Here is a 19,807-nt window from a genome sequence, read left to right on the forward strand (position 1 = left end):
TTTGTGACTTCCCCAGTTACTCCTGTAGACAATATTACTATCATAGAGCCTAAGATTGGTGTCTTGAGATGTCTTTTCAGACTTCTGCATTTCTGATGACCAGCTGACTCCACCAGCAATTATATTGGGGGTAGTGATTATAAAAATGGAGAAAAACACAACAAAACAGTCAATCATCAGATAAAATGGCAGCAAATAAAAATATATGCCAGTAACCCCTATGCTGGACTTATTAATTCTCTTGCAGAACAAATGTTCATTTTAGTGATCTTCCTGGAATGTTGACACCCTAGTCTGCTGGACTTCACAATATCACACCAGTGTTGGTGACTCACCCAGTCTTGTGGCTCCCCAACCAAGAGGCTAACTTAGCACATGAGGACCATTTTCCACACTTCGATAACTGCATCCCTAACCAATCAGCATTCCCCGTTCTCTACCCTCCTGCCCACCAAACAATCCTTGAAAAACCCAAGCCTACAAGTCTTAGGGGAGACTGATTTGAGTAATAACTCCATCTCCCACATGGTGTGGCTGGCCTCACATCAATTAAACTCTTTACTGCAATGCCACTGTCTCAGTAGACTGGCTTTGTGCAGCCAGAAGGAAGACCTGTCGGGTGATTACAGTAGCCCCCTGTGGCAGGCAAGTGCTCCCTTTACTGACTCCACCACGTTGGTGTCCTGTCCATCACATCCTGTCAGCACACAAGACTCATCAACTCTTCAGATGCTACAGGTGAGTCCCCAAAAGCTCTACACATTGGACCAGTTACTAAGCTACAGATATGCTAGGGAACCCTTAGTTGTCAAGCCTGCATTTTTGAAAGAAACTCCGGCTAAGAACAGGGAGAAAAATCTCTCACCCATGCCCCTCTGAGTTTCAGTTCCTAAGAGCTGAGTTCTCCCCACATTGTTCTTTCTAGGGCCGCCAAAGGCAAAGCTGGAGAATGACAGGGCAGGAGAGATGACGCTCTCTCGCCAACCCCTTTCCCCATTTCATGACTCCAACGTAGAGACAGGGAAACTGAAGCTCTGGGAGGTAAAGTGATTTATCCAAGATGTCGCATAGCAATCAGCGACAAATCTGCAAGCAGAACTCTGATCATCTGACACCTGAGCCCATCTTTCATAAGTTATCAGAGGCAGCTGTGGAAGAGAAGAACAGACTACGGGAAGTCTTGCTAAAGCTCAACTTTTGAGGATGATATTTAAAATAATCTTTGGAAAAAGGTTCTACAAAGCTCCAAGGGAAAGATATTCTTCAAAACAGCAAAATATGTTAGGAATATGCTTTCCTAAGAGCATAGTGACCTTAAATACTATATTTCAATAGGAGTGGCAGAACAAGAATCAAGTTTTGCCTCAAGGAAAGGGTCATGGTGTCATCCACAATTTTCCATGATTCTGACAATTCATTCTTTAACAGAAAAGAAGGGAAGCCATCTAAAAGGCATATAGCATCACATTTTAAATATGGAAAACACACAAAACTAAAAATCCAATTAATACTTTCTTTTCGTCGTAAAGTTAGATGTATTTATCTGTTTTTTTTTTGCTGAAGAAATTAGAAGGCTCAGGCTAGAAGACAGCTGTTATAAAATCAATGAGAATTTCTGAGAAATACCTGGGTTGAAGCAATGCTTGTACTTTTTAATGCATATTTAAATCTTCATTAATATGCTCTGAAATTAGAATGGAGGCCTCAAATTCTTAAAGCTCAAAAGCACTGTTATATCAAAAATATGTGCCTTTAGAATTCTTTTAAGAAATCTTTACATGAAGATACAGATCACTGGAATCTAACAGGAGAGAATGACAATTTCTACCTTGACTCATCTTAGTTACAAAAACATGATTCTACTGACTTTGCCAGAAGGATATGGGGCTGCAACCAAACCTCTCCTAGCCCTCATTTCTGCCTAGTATATTCACTTATCCACACTTATTTAAAGAGTGCTTACCATGAGTAAAGCCCTGCTGCAGGTACCAGGACATAGCAGTGAAGAAGACAGGCAAAGGCCCTGACTTTCTCAGAGCTTAATACCAGTGGAGAGGAACAGTAAGATAACTTTTAGATGGTGGCAAATGCCATGAAGAAAGTTAACATAGGTTATGTGACTTGTTGCCAGAGGCTATCTATTTCAGCTAGGTTGGCCAGGAGGGGTCTCTCTGGAAGGAGATCATTGGGACAAGGAGGAGATAGCCACATGAAGATCTGGGAGAAAGACTTCTAGAAGTGCCAAGGACTAGAAGGAGAGTTCAGTGGAGCAGCCACCCAGAGATGAAGGCAAGGAGGTGGGAAGCCAGCACCAGGCAGAGGCCTGGTGATCGTGGCCTTATAGACCATGTTCAAGTGTTTGGATTTAATTACACTTACAATGGAAGGCCACTGGAGAACCTGATGCACGAGTGGTCATCAGGGCTGATTTTTGGTAAGTTCCCACTGACCTCTCTGGGTAGCCACCTGAACTGTTGTGAACAAAGAGGAAAGCTATCCTCCAAAATGCCAAAAATCTGCAAATGTTACACACTCCAGATCCTTATTACTTTGGCACCTAAAGCCCTGAATCTTTCTTTTCTCAAAGGTGAAGGAATGGGCCGTGCTGGGTATGTTTTTCATTTTGGGCCAAGTAGGGTTGGTAGAAACCACACAAGCACTGGCGGTGTTGTTAAGAAGGCTTGAGTCTCCTAGCAGTAGCCAGGAAGATAAACCCAGTTGCCTGCTGTGTCTGGAGGCCAGACTGCTTGGCCAAAGAGGCAGTGGCCCTTTCCTCCTCTGGGAGTTTGAGGATGGTGGAAGGGAAAATTGCAAATAACATCCAGAGGGATGACACTAAAACTCCAGCATTAAATAAAACACGTGTTGTTTAAACTCTTATTTCCTGAACAGTTTAAAACCCTACAAGTCAGAGCATCTCATGGTTTATTTTAATCTCTATTAATTTCCATCTGTGTCTACTTGGAGATCTGCTCTTGACAAGCTCTTCAAGGTGTCTAATTGTGCAATATTACCTCTAATAATAGTCTCTCTCAAACCTGGTTCCTAATTGCACTAATAAGGTGGGCCCGTCATGACTGTAAGGAATCCAAACAATACTGCTTTTCCCAGGCCAAGCAGTGTGTCGCTCAACCTAATCAATGTTCGACAAATGGATGTTGAATTGAATTTGCTTTTAAACAGTCTCCATAAATGTACTCACAGTACATTTATGTAACATAAGAAAGCAGGGAATAGGCCAGGCACAGTGTTCACGCCCGTAATCCCAGCACTTTGGGAGGCTGAGGTGGGCAGATCATTTGAGGTCAGGAGTTCGAGACCAGATTGGCCAACATGGCAAAACCCTGTCTCTACTAATAATACAAAAATCAGCCAGGGGTGGTGGCACATGCCTGTGATCCCAGCTACTCAGGAGGCTGAGGCACAAGAACTGCTTGAACCCGAGAAGCACAGGTTGCAGTGAGCCGAGATTGTGCCACTGCACTCCAGCCGGGGCAACAGATTGAAACCGTATCTTGAAAAAAAAAAAAAAAGAAGCAGGGGATAATTATTATGAAAAACCACAATAAAAAGTAAAAGTTGCCAGGCGTGATGGCTCATGCGTATAATCGCAACACTTTGTGAGGCTGAGGCAGGTAGATCACGAGATCAGGAGTTCGAGACCAGCCTGGTCAACATGGTGAAACCCCGTGTCTACTAAAAACACAAAAATTAGCCAGGCATGGTGGCACTCGCCTGTAGTCCCAGCTACTCGGGAGACTGAGGCAGGAGAATCGCTTGAACCTGCGAGGCGGAGGTAGCAACGAGCCGAGATTACGCCACTGCACTCCAGCCTGGGTGACAGAGCAAAACTCTGTCTCAAAAAAAAAGTAAAAGTTGCTGGGCCCTGTGGCTCACACCTGTAATCCCAGCGCTTTGGGAGGCCAAGGCAAGCAGATCACCTGAGGTCAGGAGTTCGAGACCAGGCTGACCAACATGGCGAAACCCCATCTCTACTAAAAATACAAAAAGTAGCCAGGCATGGTGGCACGTACCTTTAATCTCAGCTACTTGGGAGGCTGAAGTAGGATAATTGCTTGAACCCAGGAGTCAGAGGTTACAGTGAGCCAAGATTGCACCACTGCACTCCATAATAGCTGCTTCAGGTGATTTTAGAGGTTACTGTTAGATAGGTGGAAGGGATCCTGCAAATTAAAGATAATATAACTCAACACATGTCTTAGTTCAGGCTGCCATAACAAAACACCATTAACTGGGTGACTGATATGATGGTTAATTTTGTGTGTCAACTTGACTGGGCTAAGGGATGCCCAGAGAGTTGGTAAAATATTATTTTGGGATGTGTCTGTGAGGTTGCTTCTGGAAGAGATTAGCATTTTAATCTACATACTAAGTAAAGAAGATTTCACCCTCACCTACGTAGGTAGGAATCATCCAATCCATTGAGGGCTGGACTTAAACTAAAAGGCAAAGGAAAGGGGAATTCCTTCTTTTCTTGAGCTGTGACATCTACCTTCTCCTGCCCTCAGACACTGGAGCTCCTAGTTCTCAGGTCTTCGTAATCCAGGATTTACACCAGTGGTGGTCCCTGCTCTGGTTCTCAGGCCTTCAGACTTGGACTCAATGATACCATTGGCTTTCCTGGGTATCCAGCTTGCAGGTGGCATCTCATGGGATTTCTTGCATGAGTCAAGGCCCATAATATATCTCCTCTTATACATGTCTCCACATATCCTATTGGTTCTGTTTCTGCGGATAACCCTAATATAGCTTATAAATAACATACATTTATTTCTCAGTTTCAGAGGCTGGGAGTCTGAGGATAGGGTGTAGCATGGTTGGATTCTGTGAGAGCCCTCTTACAGCTTGCAGATTTCTGACTTCCTGTCGTAGAAAGAGCTAGGGGGCTCTCTAGGGTCCCGTTTATAAGGAGCACTAATTCCATTCATGAGGGCGCTCATGATATAATAACCTTCGAAAGGGCCCACCTCCTAATATTACATTGGGGGTTAGGATTTCAACATATGCATTTTGCAGGGACGTAAACATCAGTCCATAACAACCCAGGAAGGTCAGGAGACCTGTCCAAGACCACATACTTATTGGGTAGCAGTGTCAGAACTCACATTCCAGGCTCCTGACTGCTAGCCCCAGTGTTCTTCCTGCAGGTATGCAGGGTTACAGAGAAAACCAGAGTAAAGACAGTTAACAGCCACGTGAGTATAGGTTGGCAGGCAGCTGGGTAGAAAGTCAGGGGAAAGAGAGTTAATAACCAGTTGAGCATAGGCTGGTGTACAGCTGGGTAGAAAACCAGGGTAAAGGGAGTTAATGGCCGAGTGAGTTTGGGTTGGTGTGCACCTAGGTAAAAACCAGGGTACAAAGAGTTAATGGCTGAGTGAGTATAAGCTGGAGTGCTTGAGATGAATAAACCTGTGGTCCTGTAACATATTCAGCAAGTAAACATATTGTTCTCTTTCAATTCCATTAGTGAGTAAGTGAAAGGAGCTTCTTGATTCCCAATTTTACCTTTCTCTTGTCACCCCGAGTCTTGTCATCAAGACACAAAAGAGAACGTATTTTCTTCTTTTTCTGTTGTCCATTAGGTCTTCTTTGAAATAATTGGAAACTTTTTCTTAATAGCTAATATGTATTTTTGAATCCTTCTTAAATGCCAGATTCTGTTACACATATTTAATCCTCAGAATACCCTATCAAGTATGTTCTATGATTTTCCCTAAGAGGAAAGCAAAGCTATAAGGTGACACAAGGTCCCCAAGGTCACAGAGCTAATTAGGTGGAGCTGGAATGTGAACCTCTTGGTTCATCAGATTTCAAGGCATGTGCTCTTAATCACTATCCTAAATTCTCCATATACAGAGCCATCAAAAGTCACAGTTATTTTTCTGATGCTTACCCGCACCCTGAGGCATAGTGATGATGAAGCCACCCTGCCCTGTCTCTGCTTCCTACACCGTACTCTTCCCCACCTCCACCCCTTAATAAAGAATTACATTTCTTTATTAAGAAAATTAATGAAGACTTTCTTCATGTAGCCTTTTTTTTTTTTTTTTTTTAATCCTGACACTGACTGAAACGTAGCCTTATTGATTAAAAAACAAAACAAAACAAAACAAAAACTGGCCAGGCGTGGTGGCTCATTCCTGTAATCCCAACAGTTTGCAGGGCTGAGGCAGGAGGATCACTTAGGGGCAGGAGTTCAAGACCAGCCTAGGCAATTGAGTGACATCCTGTCTGTACAAAAAAATACAAAAATAAGCTGGGTGTGGCGGTGCATGCCTGTAGTCTCAACTACTCAAAAGGCTGAGGCAGGAAGACTGCTTGAGTCCAGGAGTTTGAGGCTGCAGTGAGCCTGAGTGACAGAGTGAGACCCTGTCTCTTAAAAAAATAAAAGCAAAAATGCAAAAAACATCAAAAACCAAATCTTGATTCAAATAGACATATTCCTAAAAGACTGTTTCTAAAATATAATACAAATTTCTAAAATATTATTTCTCTCATTTCTCTGTAATAGTTTGCTCCATTAAAAGATAATGTGAAATTATTGGGTCTCCTTAGTATCTGTAGGCCAAATTCAGTTTCCCATGGTTACTTTCGATGACTGAGTTTGATTTCAGAGCTGAATCCCGATTTCAAAGGATAAAACTCAAGACCAGAAATTCCAAGCATCAAAGTTTTAAAAATCAAAACAATTCCCTCACCTTCCTCAACCTTTATTATTTATTTTAGTATATTTCAGTCAGACCTCTGAGGACTATTCTATTAAATTTATTCTCCTGAATTATATAAAATGGGAAATATTAAGTCCAATGGGCTGTTAAAGCAATCCAGTCACTGGATTTCAGAAAAAAATAAAAATTATACAAAGTTCTTAAAATTATTTTATTACTATCAAGTATTTTTCCAAACAATTCACAACTGTTATCGCTCTTAATTAGTTCAGTACTTAACACCCTAAAGTACTGAAGAACCTGGAATTTGGCAAAACCCAAATCTATTTTCTAGGGCCTTAGCTCTCCCTTGTGTATAAAAACGGAAATGCAGCTTGCTAGAAAATTTTGCCCCAGTAAATCTGATGACCCAATTTTAAAAGTTAAAATGCCATTTGATAAAAGAAAAAGAGGTCCATGTTTACAAAGCTTCTCACATCTTACAGAAAAAGCAAGAAAAGATTTTAATTGACAAAACAAAAGCAGCCAAATATTACAAACATGATGCACATTATGCTTTAGAAAAAGGATCCCACCCACAAAAAAAATCTTGCCAGTATAAAATAAAGTATTTTAGGGTAAAGTATATCTATGAGAATCACTAATGCTCTCAGCTGAAATAGAGCCGAGTGATTCCAGCCCCTGTCTGTGATTTCAGGCTGGATCATACTTAATCCAGCCCAGAGGAGGCATTAGCTTGTTTGAAAGATTTCCAGGGAGAGAAAAATCCACAGCCCACCTCTTCATGCCTGTGAGGAAATATTTTATTTATCACTGTGTATTTTCATAGAATTTCAAATATCTTGTTCTTTAACCTTTCTTCATATTTTCCCCAGTTCTTTGTGACTAATTCACCATGGATTTGTCTGCCTTTTCCTGTGTAGAGTTTAGCAGTTTGGCTCACTGTGATGAGAGGCCAACTCAAAGAGCTTATCCTGTATTTGCAGCTTGGTATTATATAGCTTTTTAAAGACACTAAATTCTCTTGAGATGTATCACATTTTACCTTACTGATTAGCACCTAATATTATAAATGTTAAGAATCTCTCTTTTTTTTTTCCTTTATTTTTTGAGATGGAGTTTTGCTCTGTCGCCAGGCTGCAGTGCAGTGGTGTGATCTTGGCTCACTGCAGGCTCCACCTCCAGGTTCAAGTGATTCTCCCACCTCAGCCTCCTGAGTAGCTGGGATTACAGGCACCCGCCACGACGCCCAGCTAATTTTTGCATTTTAATAGAGATGGCGTTTTGCCACGTTGGCCAGGTTGGTCTTGAACTCCTAGCCTCAGGTGATCCGCCCGCCCCGACCTCCCTAAGTGCTGGGATCATAGGCGTGAGCCACCGCACCCGGCCTCATTTTGTTTCTTCTACTTTATTAAACTTTGGGAAGAAGAAAACCCCAAAATCATTTTAGTAGTCAGCAGACATGATGATGGGAACCTCATTTAGGCATGTTCACCAAGGGAAGCTCAGGATCTTACCTGGTGACAGACTGGTCAAGGAAGAGGAGGGTGTTCTGTCTTTCTGCAAGGTTCCTTTTGAACTTCTATGGCTTCTAAAACTTGCTGTTATCTATCGCCCTATTTAAAGATCTAAAGAAGTAAGTCTCATCACCATCATTTACGTAGCATTTATTGGGGCCCAACTGCACAGGACATCACGAAACAAAGCGGTGTCTTCCCTCATCACCAGGAGCTTCTTCAGTATATCAAAGTGTCTACACATTCAGACATAAGGACCCCATAGTAGATGTATGATGCCGTAAGAAAGGTAACAAGAGACACCAGCAAATAGGAGAAACTTTTTAAAATTACAATCTCAAGACATTGTGAGACAAAGGCATATTACTCTCCAGCTGGCTGGCAATTGCATATTATCCAGAGCACATAAGCTAGAATGCATTCCAATTATCTTCAAGTGCTGTGGGGCAAAAATCACTCACGCAGCAATTAAATAAATTCAGGGATATCACTAAATGTCTTAAGGAAGGGAAGGATTCTGAAGTTGGCAGAAAGAGCAAAGGAACAGGAAGAATAGTAGAACAGGCATTCCAGAAACCATCCTCCAGCCCGCTTTTTGGCTCTGCAATCACCCCAGTGTTGCAGAGCCCCTGGCTTAATAATGATGACTGCCTTATGGTGCTAGAAACAGCACAGCCAGTGTACACAGGGCTGACATTAAACCAGAAAATCCCGGGCCACTAGGCTTGTCAGAATTTAGGTAGATGGAATGCCTGCTCTCACACATAAAGAAGCAAATATATGTTCCCAAGAAATTATCAAGATGGGCCATTTATTGTGCATGCGCAATTATACATATTATATTTATATGTATAATATATATATACGTATATATATGTATAATACGTATATACGTATATGTATAATATATACATATATGTATAATATATATGTATAATATATACATATATGTATAATATATACGTATAATATATGTATATATGTATAATATATGTATATATGTATAATATATGTATATATGTATAATATATATGTATAATATATGTATATATGTATAATATATATGTATAATATATATGTATAATATATGTATATATGTATAATATATATGTATAATATATGTATATATGTATAATATATATGTATATATGTATAATACATACACATATGTATGTGTATATATGTATAATTGCACATGCAAATATATATATATGTAATCTGTAATACAGCACTGTTATCACCTTGGGCACACCATGGGAAAGTTACAAAATTGTAATGGATGGAATATTTGTTAACCAGGTTAATATTCTCTTTCACACTTTCTAAAAGAGCCATCCCTTGTTCGGGAGAGTTACTCATTGCCTTGAGCAGAATTAGCATAAAGTTGGTATGCAAAGACAAAAATGACAACATCTTTGACTTCCAAAATAGGGTAGTGAATTCCCTTCACCACCTTTACAATCAAGAGCCAAACCTGGTGGACTGGGATTCTCATCTATCGCCTTAACCACTCGGCCACGACTACAAGGCCGAGGACCGGGATTCTCAGAATGGCACCAGAAGCCACAGCACATGGTGCCATCATTCGGGAACAGGAAGTTGCCACATGACAGGAAGGCAAGGAGGAGAGCCTTCTTCCATGGAGGAAACAGGAGTCAAGAGGAAGAGAAGTAAGGTCAGGATTGAAGATATTACTACCTATTATATAATAAAGAATCTGTCAGGCTGGGCGTGGTGGCTCATGCCTGTAATCTCAACACTTTGGGAGATGGAAGCAGGCAGATCACTTGAGCTCAGGAGTTCAAGACCAGCCTGGCAAATGGGGCAAAAGCCCAACTCTACGAAACATACAAAAATTAGCTGGGCACGGTGGCATGCACTTGTAGTCCTAGGTACTCAGGAGGCTGAGGTAGGAGGATTGCTTGAGCCTGGGAGGTCAAGGCTGCTGTGAGCCAAGATTACACCACTACACTCCAGCCTAGGTAACAGAGTGAGATCCTGCCTCAAAAAAAAAAGAATTTGTCTGGTCTTTGTCCTGGGTTCCTGGCATGGAGTTTCTACATTTGACATCTTCATAATGATAGGAATAACTTTGTTCTGATAATGAAGTGTCATGTGTGATAGGCCCCTAAATGGCTCTGGTGGGCACTGGTCACCAGAAAGACCAACCATATGACTACAGGTTTGGGGATTTGAGCCAGTCTGACCTCCAGGGAGGGCAGAGAGGCTGGGGAATGAGTTCAAGCATGTGGCCAACGATCTAATCAATCCTGCCTATACATTATGAAACCCCACTGAAAACTGTAGACATCAAGGCCCCAGTAGCACTTCCTGGTTAGTGAACACACTGATGAGCTGGAAGACTGATGGACGCTGACTCCACGAGGAGCAGGCAGAGGAGCCCAGGTTTCCTTCCAGACTGCATCCTGCGCTTCCATTCATTTGGCTAGTCCTCTTTGTTCAAGATGGAGTCTTGCTGTGTCGCCCAGGCAGGAGTGCAATGGCACGATCTCGGCTCACTGCAACCTCTGCCTCCTGGGTTCAAGCGATTCCCCTGCCTCAGCCTCCCGAGTAGCTGGGATTACAGGCGCGTGCCACCACGCCTGGCTAATTTTTTGTATTTTTAGTAGAGATGGGGTTTCACCGTATTAGCCAGGATGGTCTCGATCTCCTGACCTTGTGTTCCACCCGCCTCGCCCTCCCAAAGTGCTGGGATTACAGGCGTGAGCCACAGTTCCTGGCCTAGTTCTCTTCATTTGTAAACTTCATAATGAATCTGAATCGGTTGCTAATGGCACTTTCCTGAGTTCTGTGAGTTGTTCTAGCAAATTATCAAGCCCAAAGGGTTCATGAGCCCCTGAATTTATAGTCAGTCAAAAGTGTGGGGGGCCTCGGGACCCCCAAAGTATGGCTGGTGTCTGAAGTCAGGGCAGTCTTGTTGCAGACTATGCCCCTTAACTTATGGAGTCTGCGCTAAGTCTGGCTAGTTTGTGCCAGCACTGAATTGCAGCTGGGTTGACATGCAATACTCCCCCTTCAGAATCCAAGCCTGGGGTGTTTGGAGGCAGAGATTGAGTGGAAAGGAAGAGAATGAGGCACTAAAACTGCTAAAGGTGGATTTATTGGAAAGCTAATGAAGCTTAGGCTTTAGGCCTCTCACTCAAAAGCTCCTTCCAAAGCCCTGGGAGGATCCCTCACTATGTGATCCCAAATACAGTTACATACTTTCATACGATTTGCAAACTTAAGATATTTCTGAATTGCTTTCTTTAAAAAGCTGCAGGACCCACCCAACCATCAGATTCTAGAAGCTTCAGGTTTGACAACCGCTAGTGGTGACTTAGCACCTGTTGAGGAAGGGGCCAGTTTCACTGCACCCTGCATGTTCTAGCACAGTGTGGAGAAATCAGTCAAGGAGACTTTGCAGACTTCCAAACAGAACACAAAAGAGTTAAGGGCACCATGAGGCCAAAGAGGCCAGGGGTCTTATGAGACGTGAGAATGCAGGACAGCTTGTAACTAGTGCTTGTGGCCAGGCTCCAGATTTCAACAGCACATGTCATCAAGATCTCTAAAAGATGAAACCAGCCACATGTAAAGACCTCCCAGGACAGGGGCAGACCAGCAGCTGTATGCTGGGATCAGTGGAGACCCATGGGGAGCAGGAGAACCAGGATGCTCGCCCCCAATGCCATGCTTAAACACATCTTTATCCAGATGCCATCTTGGAGAGGAAGACGCGATGGGAGCCCCCGGGGAAGAGAGAAACAGCCCAGAATGTGAATGTTGAACTGACTACCACAAAAAGATGACGTTAACTTCAGGCCAGCTAACACTAAGGACATTTAAGTTTCCTCAGTAGAAAGAGGAATTTCAAAACAATGTAAAATACCTTTAAAAAAAAAAAAAAAAACTGAACTGTGTTTGAAATTGTGATCCTCCTGATTAAAAACAACATTATGAATGCAGAAAAAAATTTTAAATTCCACCAACGAAACAGATTCTCTAAAGGACACTGTAGGAATTTTTAGCATGCCATGATTACAAAATAAAACCTGTTTTCAATGAAACCAAAACACCATTTGCAAAGAAAGTGACCATAACACTTACATTTAACCTAAGTGTGCTGAGGCAGGGATGGCTAAATATTCACCAAAATTTTGTTTTCCTTGGCTCACAGCCGGACCACATTTGCATTTCTTTTGCAGCTGGAATGGCCACATAACCAAGTCCTAGCCAATGGAATTATAACCATTTAGGCAAGGCCCATTAGACTTCCATACCCACTACTCCGTGTTGTTTTCCCCACTTCCAGCTCACGTGGATGGAGATGACCAAGCTGGCAGACGCTCTGTCACCCTGGAGCCCTGAATGACTCTATGGAGAACAGCTGTCCTCACCAATCAGGAACACCTACCATGGACTTTCATGGAAGTGAGAAATCAACTTTTATTTACTTTTCTGGATAGGTCCATGGACAGGGCATGTTGAGGTCCATCTGTTGCAGCAGTGAACATTACCCACATCTATCTATACCCTTATCTGTCAATCCAGTGCATTTCAATTTGGCAATTGACGGGCACTTAGTATTTGTACACAGAAGTCCTAAATTCTAACAAGATACAGAGCCAGCTGATCAACTAGTCAGGAAAGCAGGCAGGTTGGCAACTACCGAGAATACTAGGAAACTGTGACTGAAGGACAAGCAAAGAAATGTTAAGAGGACAATTAAAAGTGCAATTAATATTTATCTGTGAAGGCGCCACAGGGCAGGTAGCAATTGAATTGGGTCTTGAAGGAGGAGGAAAGTTCAAGAGAAAGAGGAAGGTAGAAAAGTTTAATCCAGACTGAACATGAGTTTGCAAACATTTTATCCATGGGGCTGTGATACTAAAGACAGAAAAAAAAATTGTTCTGTTCACCCCAGGGAAAAGAATCAAGACATGTGAGGAGAAGCTACAAGGAAAGAAGATTCTATTCAAAGGGTGGAAGAACTATTAATCAGAGCTGACCACGAACTGTAGGGGCTACACAGACAAAAAGGTAGTTTTTCCTTTTAGGGATGGCCAGCCTCTTGGCACAGAGATTGCAGAGAATGTGATTTAAGCAAGGGATGGGAAGCTGTTCCATTCAACTGCCTTGCAGCTCTGCGATGCTATGTATCCTGGATGTCTCTGCCAAGCAGGCTTTGTACAACATTGCCAGGAAAAAGAAGAATTATTTTAGCCCTCTTACAGCATTTCTTACACAACGGTCCTTGCCAAACTCCCTTTCAAGGCCATGTTGGCTGGGTTCACGCAATGTGTTAAATCATAAGCCAGTAGAGAACATCTCTTCACATCCAGGCCCATGAGAACCCCTTCAATATCATTTTATCATCAAAAAAGCTTAACAGGCTGATATTAAACAGGATTGCTGCTGGTGAACACCAAAGACAGGAAGCATCTACTTCGAATGCTTAGGCCATAGGGCATGTTGCATCCATTGCAAGTCCTAGTTAATAGCAAGTTGCCAGTTTCACACCAAATATGGGCATGCAGTTTTCAGAAGATTAGATTACAAAAAGATATGTTACAATAAAACTGTTTTGAGAACAGTTTCGTCCTTCTTGGATGACTTAGTATGTTGCAAGGCATTTTAGAATTACAATTATAAAAACCAATTTTCACAGTGTAGTTCTGTAAAACAAACTAATTTTCCATGTTTAAATGTGCATGCTGTAGATACAAGGAAGTCTACTAGATGCGCTAAAAAAAGAAACGCTCCTCCTAACTGCTGATAAGTTAGTCACTTTCCCTTTCCTCTTAAGGTTGTACTTTCGTTTTCACACTCACTCACCGAGTCTCTATGCTAGACACTGTGCTAATCATCAGGGATAGAAATGGAATGAAAAACAGAAAAAAAAACAGGTATCTCAAACTGGAAAACTTCCTGAGATTCATAATGTTGTTTTTCTTAAGGCCAATTCCCAAAGATTATTTTAAAAAAGTAAGTTCAGCTACATTCTTGCCCAATAAACAAGGTTATTTTGCTTTTAATGTCTGGAGAGTAAACATATCAAAGCTTAGCTTTAAAAATTTCGCCCAGCCTGGCACGGTGGCTCATGCCTGTAATCCCAGCACTTTGGGAGGCCAAGGCAGGTGGATCACCTGAGCTCAGGAGTTTGAGACCAGCCTGACCAACATGGTGAAACCCCGTCTCTACTAAAAATATAAAAATTAGCCAGGCGTGGTGGCATGCTCCTGTAATCCCAGCTACTGGGGAGGCTGAAGCAGGAGAATCACTTGAACCCGGGAGGCGGAGGTTGCACTGAGCTGAGACCACACCATTGCACGATAGCCTCAGTGACAGAGACTCTGTCTCAAAGAAAAAAAAAAGGTTGGCCCAGATTATTACTGTCCCATCTGCTGTAATAATACTCCAGGTACTCAATTTATTGCTTAAATAAAAGTTTTCCCGAGCTCAGAAATATATATTAACCAAAAAACTCTTCATATTATAGAATGAGTCCTAATTACATAACTATAATCTCAATAGTGAAACAAAGAAAATTCATAGAATCACATTCTGAGGTCACTGGAATATTTGACTGGATACAACAAACTAATCACACAAATGTTCTATTTTATAGACAACTGTTCAACCACAAATAATGAGCAGTGCTTTTCAGAATCACAGGCTCCCATCTTTTTGAAATTCAGGTCACATCCCTCTCATCAAACAACATCCTGAGTAAATCACATCTTAAGTGGTGACGAGACCTGTTCACCTTTGATATCTAATCTCAAAATTCTGCCCACTGCCTTTGTACCCACCCACCTACTTAAAACCTGGGTCCTAAAATCCATGTTTCACAAAGCTTGGGAACTGTGTTCCCTTTGGATAAAACAAACAACTCCCCAAAGCTTTTGTTTTGCTTGGTTTTTACCCAACTACACTTACTATTTCCAGCATGCATTTACTGGCTGTGTCTGGAATGCACGTCCCAGGTTGCTGTGCCTTTCTAGGTACTAAGTCTACTCCCAAAAATGGGAAGTTGAGCTAACCCTTCAAATGGAACAGTCACCAGGGCCTCAGGGTTCACACACGCGACTCCTAAGAGCATTTTGATATTTCTGTGCTGCCCAAAGAACATTCTGAGATTTCAGTCCTCAGTCAAAATGAGAAATCACCATTTTCCAAAGGGAAAACAACATAAACAAACTCCCGAATAACATTTCCAAGCATCGGTGACCAGAGTCCCAGGCTCTAGTCTGTGTTTGTGATGGACAGATCAGATCAAGCCGAAATCGAGCATGCAGACACATAAGCCCCCACTGATTCGGCGCTTCCTAACCAGCTGTGTGTCCTGCATAGCTACGTCACCTCTCTGGGCCTCAGTTTCTTCATCAAACCAAGCAAGTACAAAGGCACCTTCCAGCTCTAAAAGTACTATGGGTCTACAAAATAACAACACAGTTAGAAAACTCTGCTATCCCTGAAAGATCTGTGCAGATCTTGCAGAAGTAAAACCTCGATTAAAGACCATGAAATGAGGGGGAACAATTAAAAAGATCTCTAAGGTGCCCTTCCGCATTTTGATTCTCAGTTGGAGAGAGTGAGGCATGACCAGGCGATTGGTCATAAAACATTTGTGGGTCTCATAGCTCTCATAATCCTGTGCTTCCAATGGCCAATTCTGCTCTAGCAAAAAATTCTGCATATTTTTTCCAAGCACTGCCTCGAAACGCAGAACGACTTTATCTTTTCATGCAACAGCAGAATGACTTTATGCAACAGCAGAATGACTTTATCTTCTGTGTTCAAGAGCCCCTTGCCTTTGATTGCGAACTCAACCTCCTCAGAAAATTCCAGCTCTAGGCCCCTGGTTTCTCCAAGTCACCAAAAACACTCCACCTGGTGAGAACAAGTTAGAAACGCTACGCTTACCCTTAGCCACTGCTTCTCCGTGAGGGCGTCACTGTAGTCCACGTCACGGCGCTGGCGAGACCCCCTCCCAAATATTTTCTCCTCCTCTTCTTCACAGGTGAGCCTTTCTACTTCAGCGTCATCCTTAATGATCCAGGAGGGCAGCTCATCTTCCTCCATTAAGCGGGGCTTGCGTTTCGGGTTCCGGGCATCTTCCCTCCGCCGGTCCATGTCCATCCGCTGGAGACATTAATAAGAGGGTCACCGAAAATCAGGGCTTCTGTATGGTATAGAGTTTACAGTACTACACAACTTCCCCAAGTCATTTCCTATGGCTGCAGGGTCCCTTTCAACCTCTCTCATCCTGGTTGAGTTGTTCTAGCTCATCCCTAAATATCTAGGGAGAGATTCCATTAAGTAAAATCCCGTCCCTTTCTCTGTACTCATCTTTTGAAACTTATTCATACATTTAAAAAGTACTCTTAAAGAATTTCCTTTTCTTAGTCTGTGTGTGCACAAAGCTTCCTCTTTAAAGTAATAGTGGAAAAATTCAAATTGAGAATGCATTTTAAAAATATGACCTTTTGGCTATACAACTCATTGCTTCCCTGGAAGAAACTTATTCTTTGAGTAAAGAAAAAAAAGATCTTCAAGAAAGTTTCCTTTTACTCAATAGAGCTTGTGCTTTGAATTGAACAATCAGCAATAAAAAAAAAGGGGACCCAATGTATCAGTACAGAATAGCTACCCACAGTTGGACCTGTGGAAGAGACATAAATGGTTTCACTAGTCCATTGGCCATGAATATACTAAATTTTCAATACCTCATGGGCACTGTGGGAGGAATGCTCTTGAATTCTTTACATATTAAACTTTGTGCTCTTATGAAAATATTATACCACAGACAGAGCTCAGAGGTAATCGCATCCCAACTGATCTAGTTGTAAGTGATATGGCTTCCTTTCAGAGCCTTCAAAATGCCTACTTCCCCACCTTCTCTCTTGTTAATAATCCAGTTCACTTGTAAATAAACTAAAGGCCACATACTTGGCTTTAATCTATAACTAAACAATACGGTGGATTTTTAAAAAATAAACTGTCATTACATTTCCAAAGACATTAGTTATGTATAAATATAAACACTAGCTAGATGTGTCATTTCCACGATGAAATGGACCATCAATAATTGTTATTTACCTTTTCCCTCTTCCTTTGGTTCTGCCATACTGAAATCGGGATTCAATATAATGTTTTCTTAAAAGCTAAAGCTGATAAAATGTAAATGAAATAGCTACGCAAACCCAAATATGACCTCTAGAACCTATTTTAAAATTAGTGGTCAAACCTCTTTAAACTATACTTCTTCCACATTTTTGGAAGTCATTACATTTCAAGAATCTGGTGGGCTTGGGATACGGATGAAGTCCCATTGGTTGATAAATGTGGGCACCCTGCTCTGTCATGTGCTATAATTAGCTCATGATGCTTAATCCTGTCTTCTAATGCTTTGGTATCAGAAGTGGATCCACCAAACCTTCATAATTGGCACACAGAGGTTGCCTTGTTTACAGCAGTATCTAAAGAGGGGCTTCATTAGACAATCTCCTAACAGTTATTAGATAGCTAATAAGAAAAAAAAATTTTTGTTAATGTCCTATACTGAGATGACAAAATATTGCCATTTCAATCTTTGGTTTTACTGCTACTATTATCTATACCAAAAAAATAGCCTTTGAGGTATGTTTAATCAATACATTTCTATGGGCATTATTATTGCTAATACATTTGTCCACAATTGAGAAAATAAATCTTTTCTGATAGAAAAGTAAATTACGCATTTGTTTCTTTTTTCTTTTAGGAAAGGTAGATTCGATTAAATAAGATAAGCTTAAAGTCTTAATAACTGCATCTCTCCCTAGAGATTTGTACCCACAAAATACCAATATAATTAAGTCAACATTAAGGCAAAATTCAAACTTACTAGTTACTTTGTGAATAATTGGTCTTGAGATCTAATTATAAACCTTATGCTTACAAGTACAGTTAGTTTTAAGTGTTTTTTCCCTTTGTAGAGAACATAGCATCTAAAAGCTTAATGTTTGTATGTTAGCAAAATGTCTCAAATACATATCTTGAGCTGCCAAAGATCTTTTTGGTAAAATTCCTAAATAATTGGTATAAAAGATAACTTTTTCTGAAGTTACATTTTTAGAAGGAGAAAGCAAGACATGCTTTTTTAAAAAGGCTTTATTTTAAATAAACTATCTGCTTATCATGTGTAAACTAGTGTCTATGATATAAAATCAAATAATAAGTTTGCATTAATTTTATAGAGAACTCATTCTTTTCTAATAATGGATAAAGAGTTTAAATATTTAAAATCCAAAGATTTATTCTAGCTCACATTCCATTCTTGTTTCTCACCAAACTTTTTAATCTGTAGCTGGCAGAGATTCAAATTTTATTTCCTGCCCCCAAGTGGAGGTGCTAAGGAATAGTGAATTGGCCAAAGGAGGCCAGTGGATTAGAAGAAACTAAACCAAACCTAAAATCTGTCTAATCCTCAAAATAGAAGCCAGCCTTTAAGAAACAAGCAGGAGGCCGGGCGCGGTGGCTCACGCTTGTAATCCCAGCACTTTGGGAGGCCGAGGCGGGCGGATCACGAGGTCAGGAGATCGAGACCACGGTGAAACCCCGTCTCTATCAAAAATACAAAAAAAATTAGCCGGGCATGGTGGCTGGCGCCTGTAGTCCCAGCTACTCGGAGAGGCTGAGGCAGGAGAATGGCGTGAACCTGGGAAGCGGAGCTTGCAGTGAGCCGAGATTGCGCCACTGCACTCCAGCCTGGGTGACAGAGCGAGACTCAGTCTCAAAAAAAAAAAAAAAAAAAAAAAAAAAGAAACAAGCAGAAAATTCACAAAATCAAAGTGCCTACAAAAAGTGTTCCCTAGCCAGCCTCACCTGTGTTACAAGCCTGTTCTTTGAGTGGTAAAATAGTACCAAGTTAAAAGAAGGCTGTGCCTTCCAAGACATTCAGATTGTTTCTCAGGTTTTCAATTTCTACAAATAGCCCAAAAGTAAGGCAGGAAAGTACACTTACCCCCTTACTTCAGGGCTGCTGATGGAATTCTCCATTTCTGGGCCTAATCTAATTTGTATAATGGCAAGCAGCTTGTCCTCTCCAGTGTCTTGAGAGTATCTGAGGCTTTAGCAGTGCTGAATTATTGCCTAACAGTGATCAGCTGAGGGCCTCTTGCTTGGCTGTTCCCCAGTAATCTGCCTTTTAATTAGTTCTTCAAGGAGAGAGAGGATGTCTATTTCTGATATGTATCTTTAACCTCCCTAAATAGAGAATATTGTAATCTTTGATTATGCTGACTAAACAGTGTGACTTAAAAAATCTAGATTTTATGAATGCCCTACATTGACCATGCTGTTAAGTCTTTCTTACTACCATTCCTCTCTGAAATAGCTTTACTTGGGAAGGGTGGTTCATTTCGGGGATGGAGGGAGAAAGGGAAGTGCATATTCCAGTTTAGGAGTTATTCCCACAGCTACCTGAATTTTCCTGAGAAAGAATTATGTATTTTTTATTGTGGATCATTATATACAACCAATGTTCCCAGAAAAAAAGTCACACACACAAAACCCCAAAATAACATAAGCCTCTCCAAACAGCTAGAGTTCCATTCT

The 19,807-nt window shown here is 41.3% G+C and overlaps 1 protein-coding gene across 5 annotated transcripts in view; it reads right to left on the reverse strand.

Annotated features, from left to right (window-relative positions):
- Positions 1-19,807, reverse strand: part of SMARCA2 (SWI/SNF related, matrix associated, actin dependent regulator of chromatin, subfamily a, member 2) — a 180,299-nt gene that overhangs the window by 54,082 nt on the left and 106,410 nt on the right. For all 5 annotated transcript variants that reach the window (XM_055294356.2, XM_055294355.2, XM_055294354.2 and 2 more), the window contains exon 27: positions 16,136-16,354. In XM_055294356.2, the coding sequence (XP_055150331.1) occupies positions 16,136-16,354 (219 nt within the window). The remainder of the gene's footprint in view (positions 1-16,135; positions 16,355-19,807) is intronic.

Source organism: Symphalangus syndactylus, chromosome 9 (assembly GCF_028878055.3).
Source record: "Symphalangus syndactylus isolate Jambi chromosome 9, NHGRI_mSymSyn1-v2.1_pri, whole genome shotgun sequence".
NCBI lineage: Eukaryota > Metazoa > Chordata > Mammalia > Primates > Hylobatidae > Symphalangus > Symphalangus syndactylus.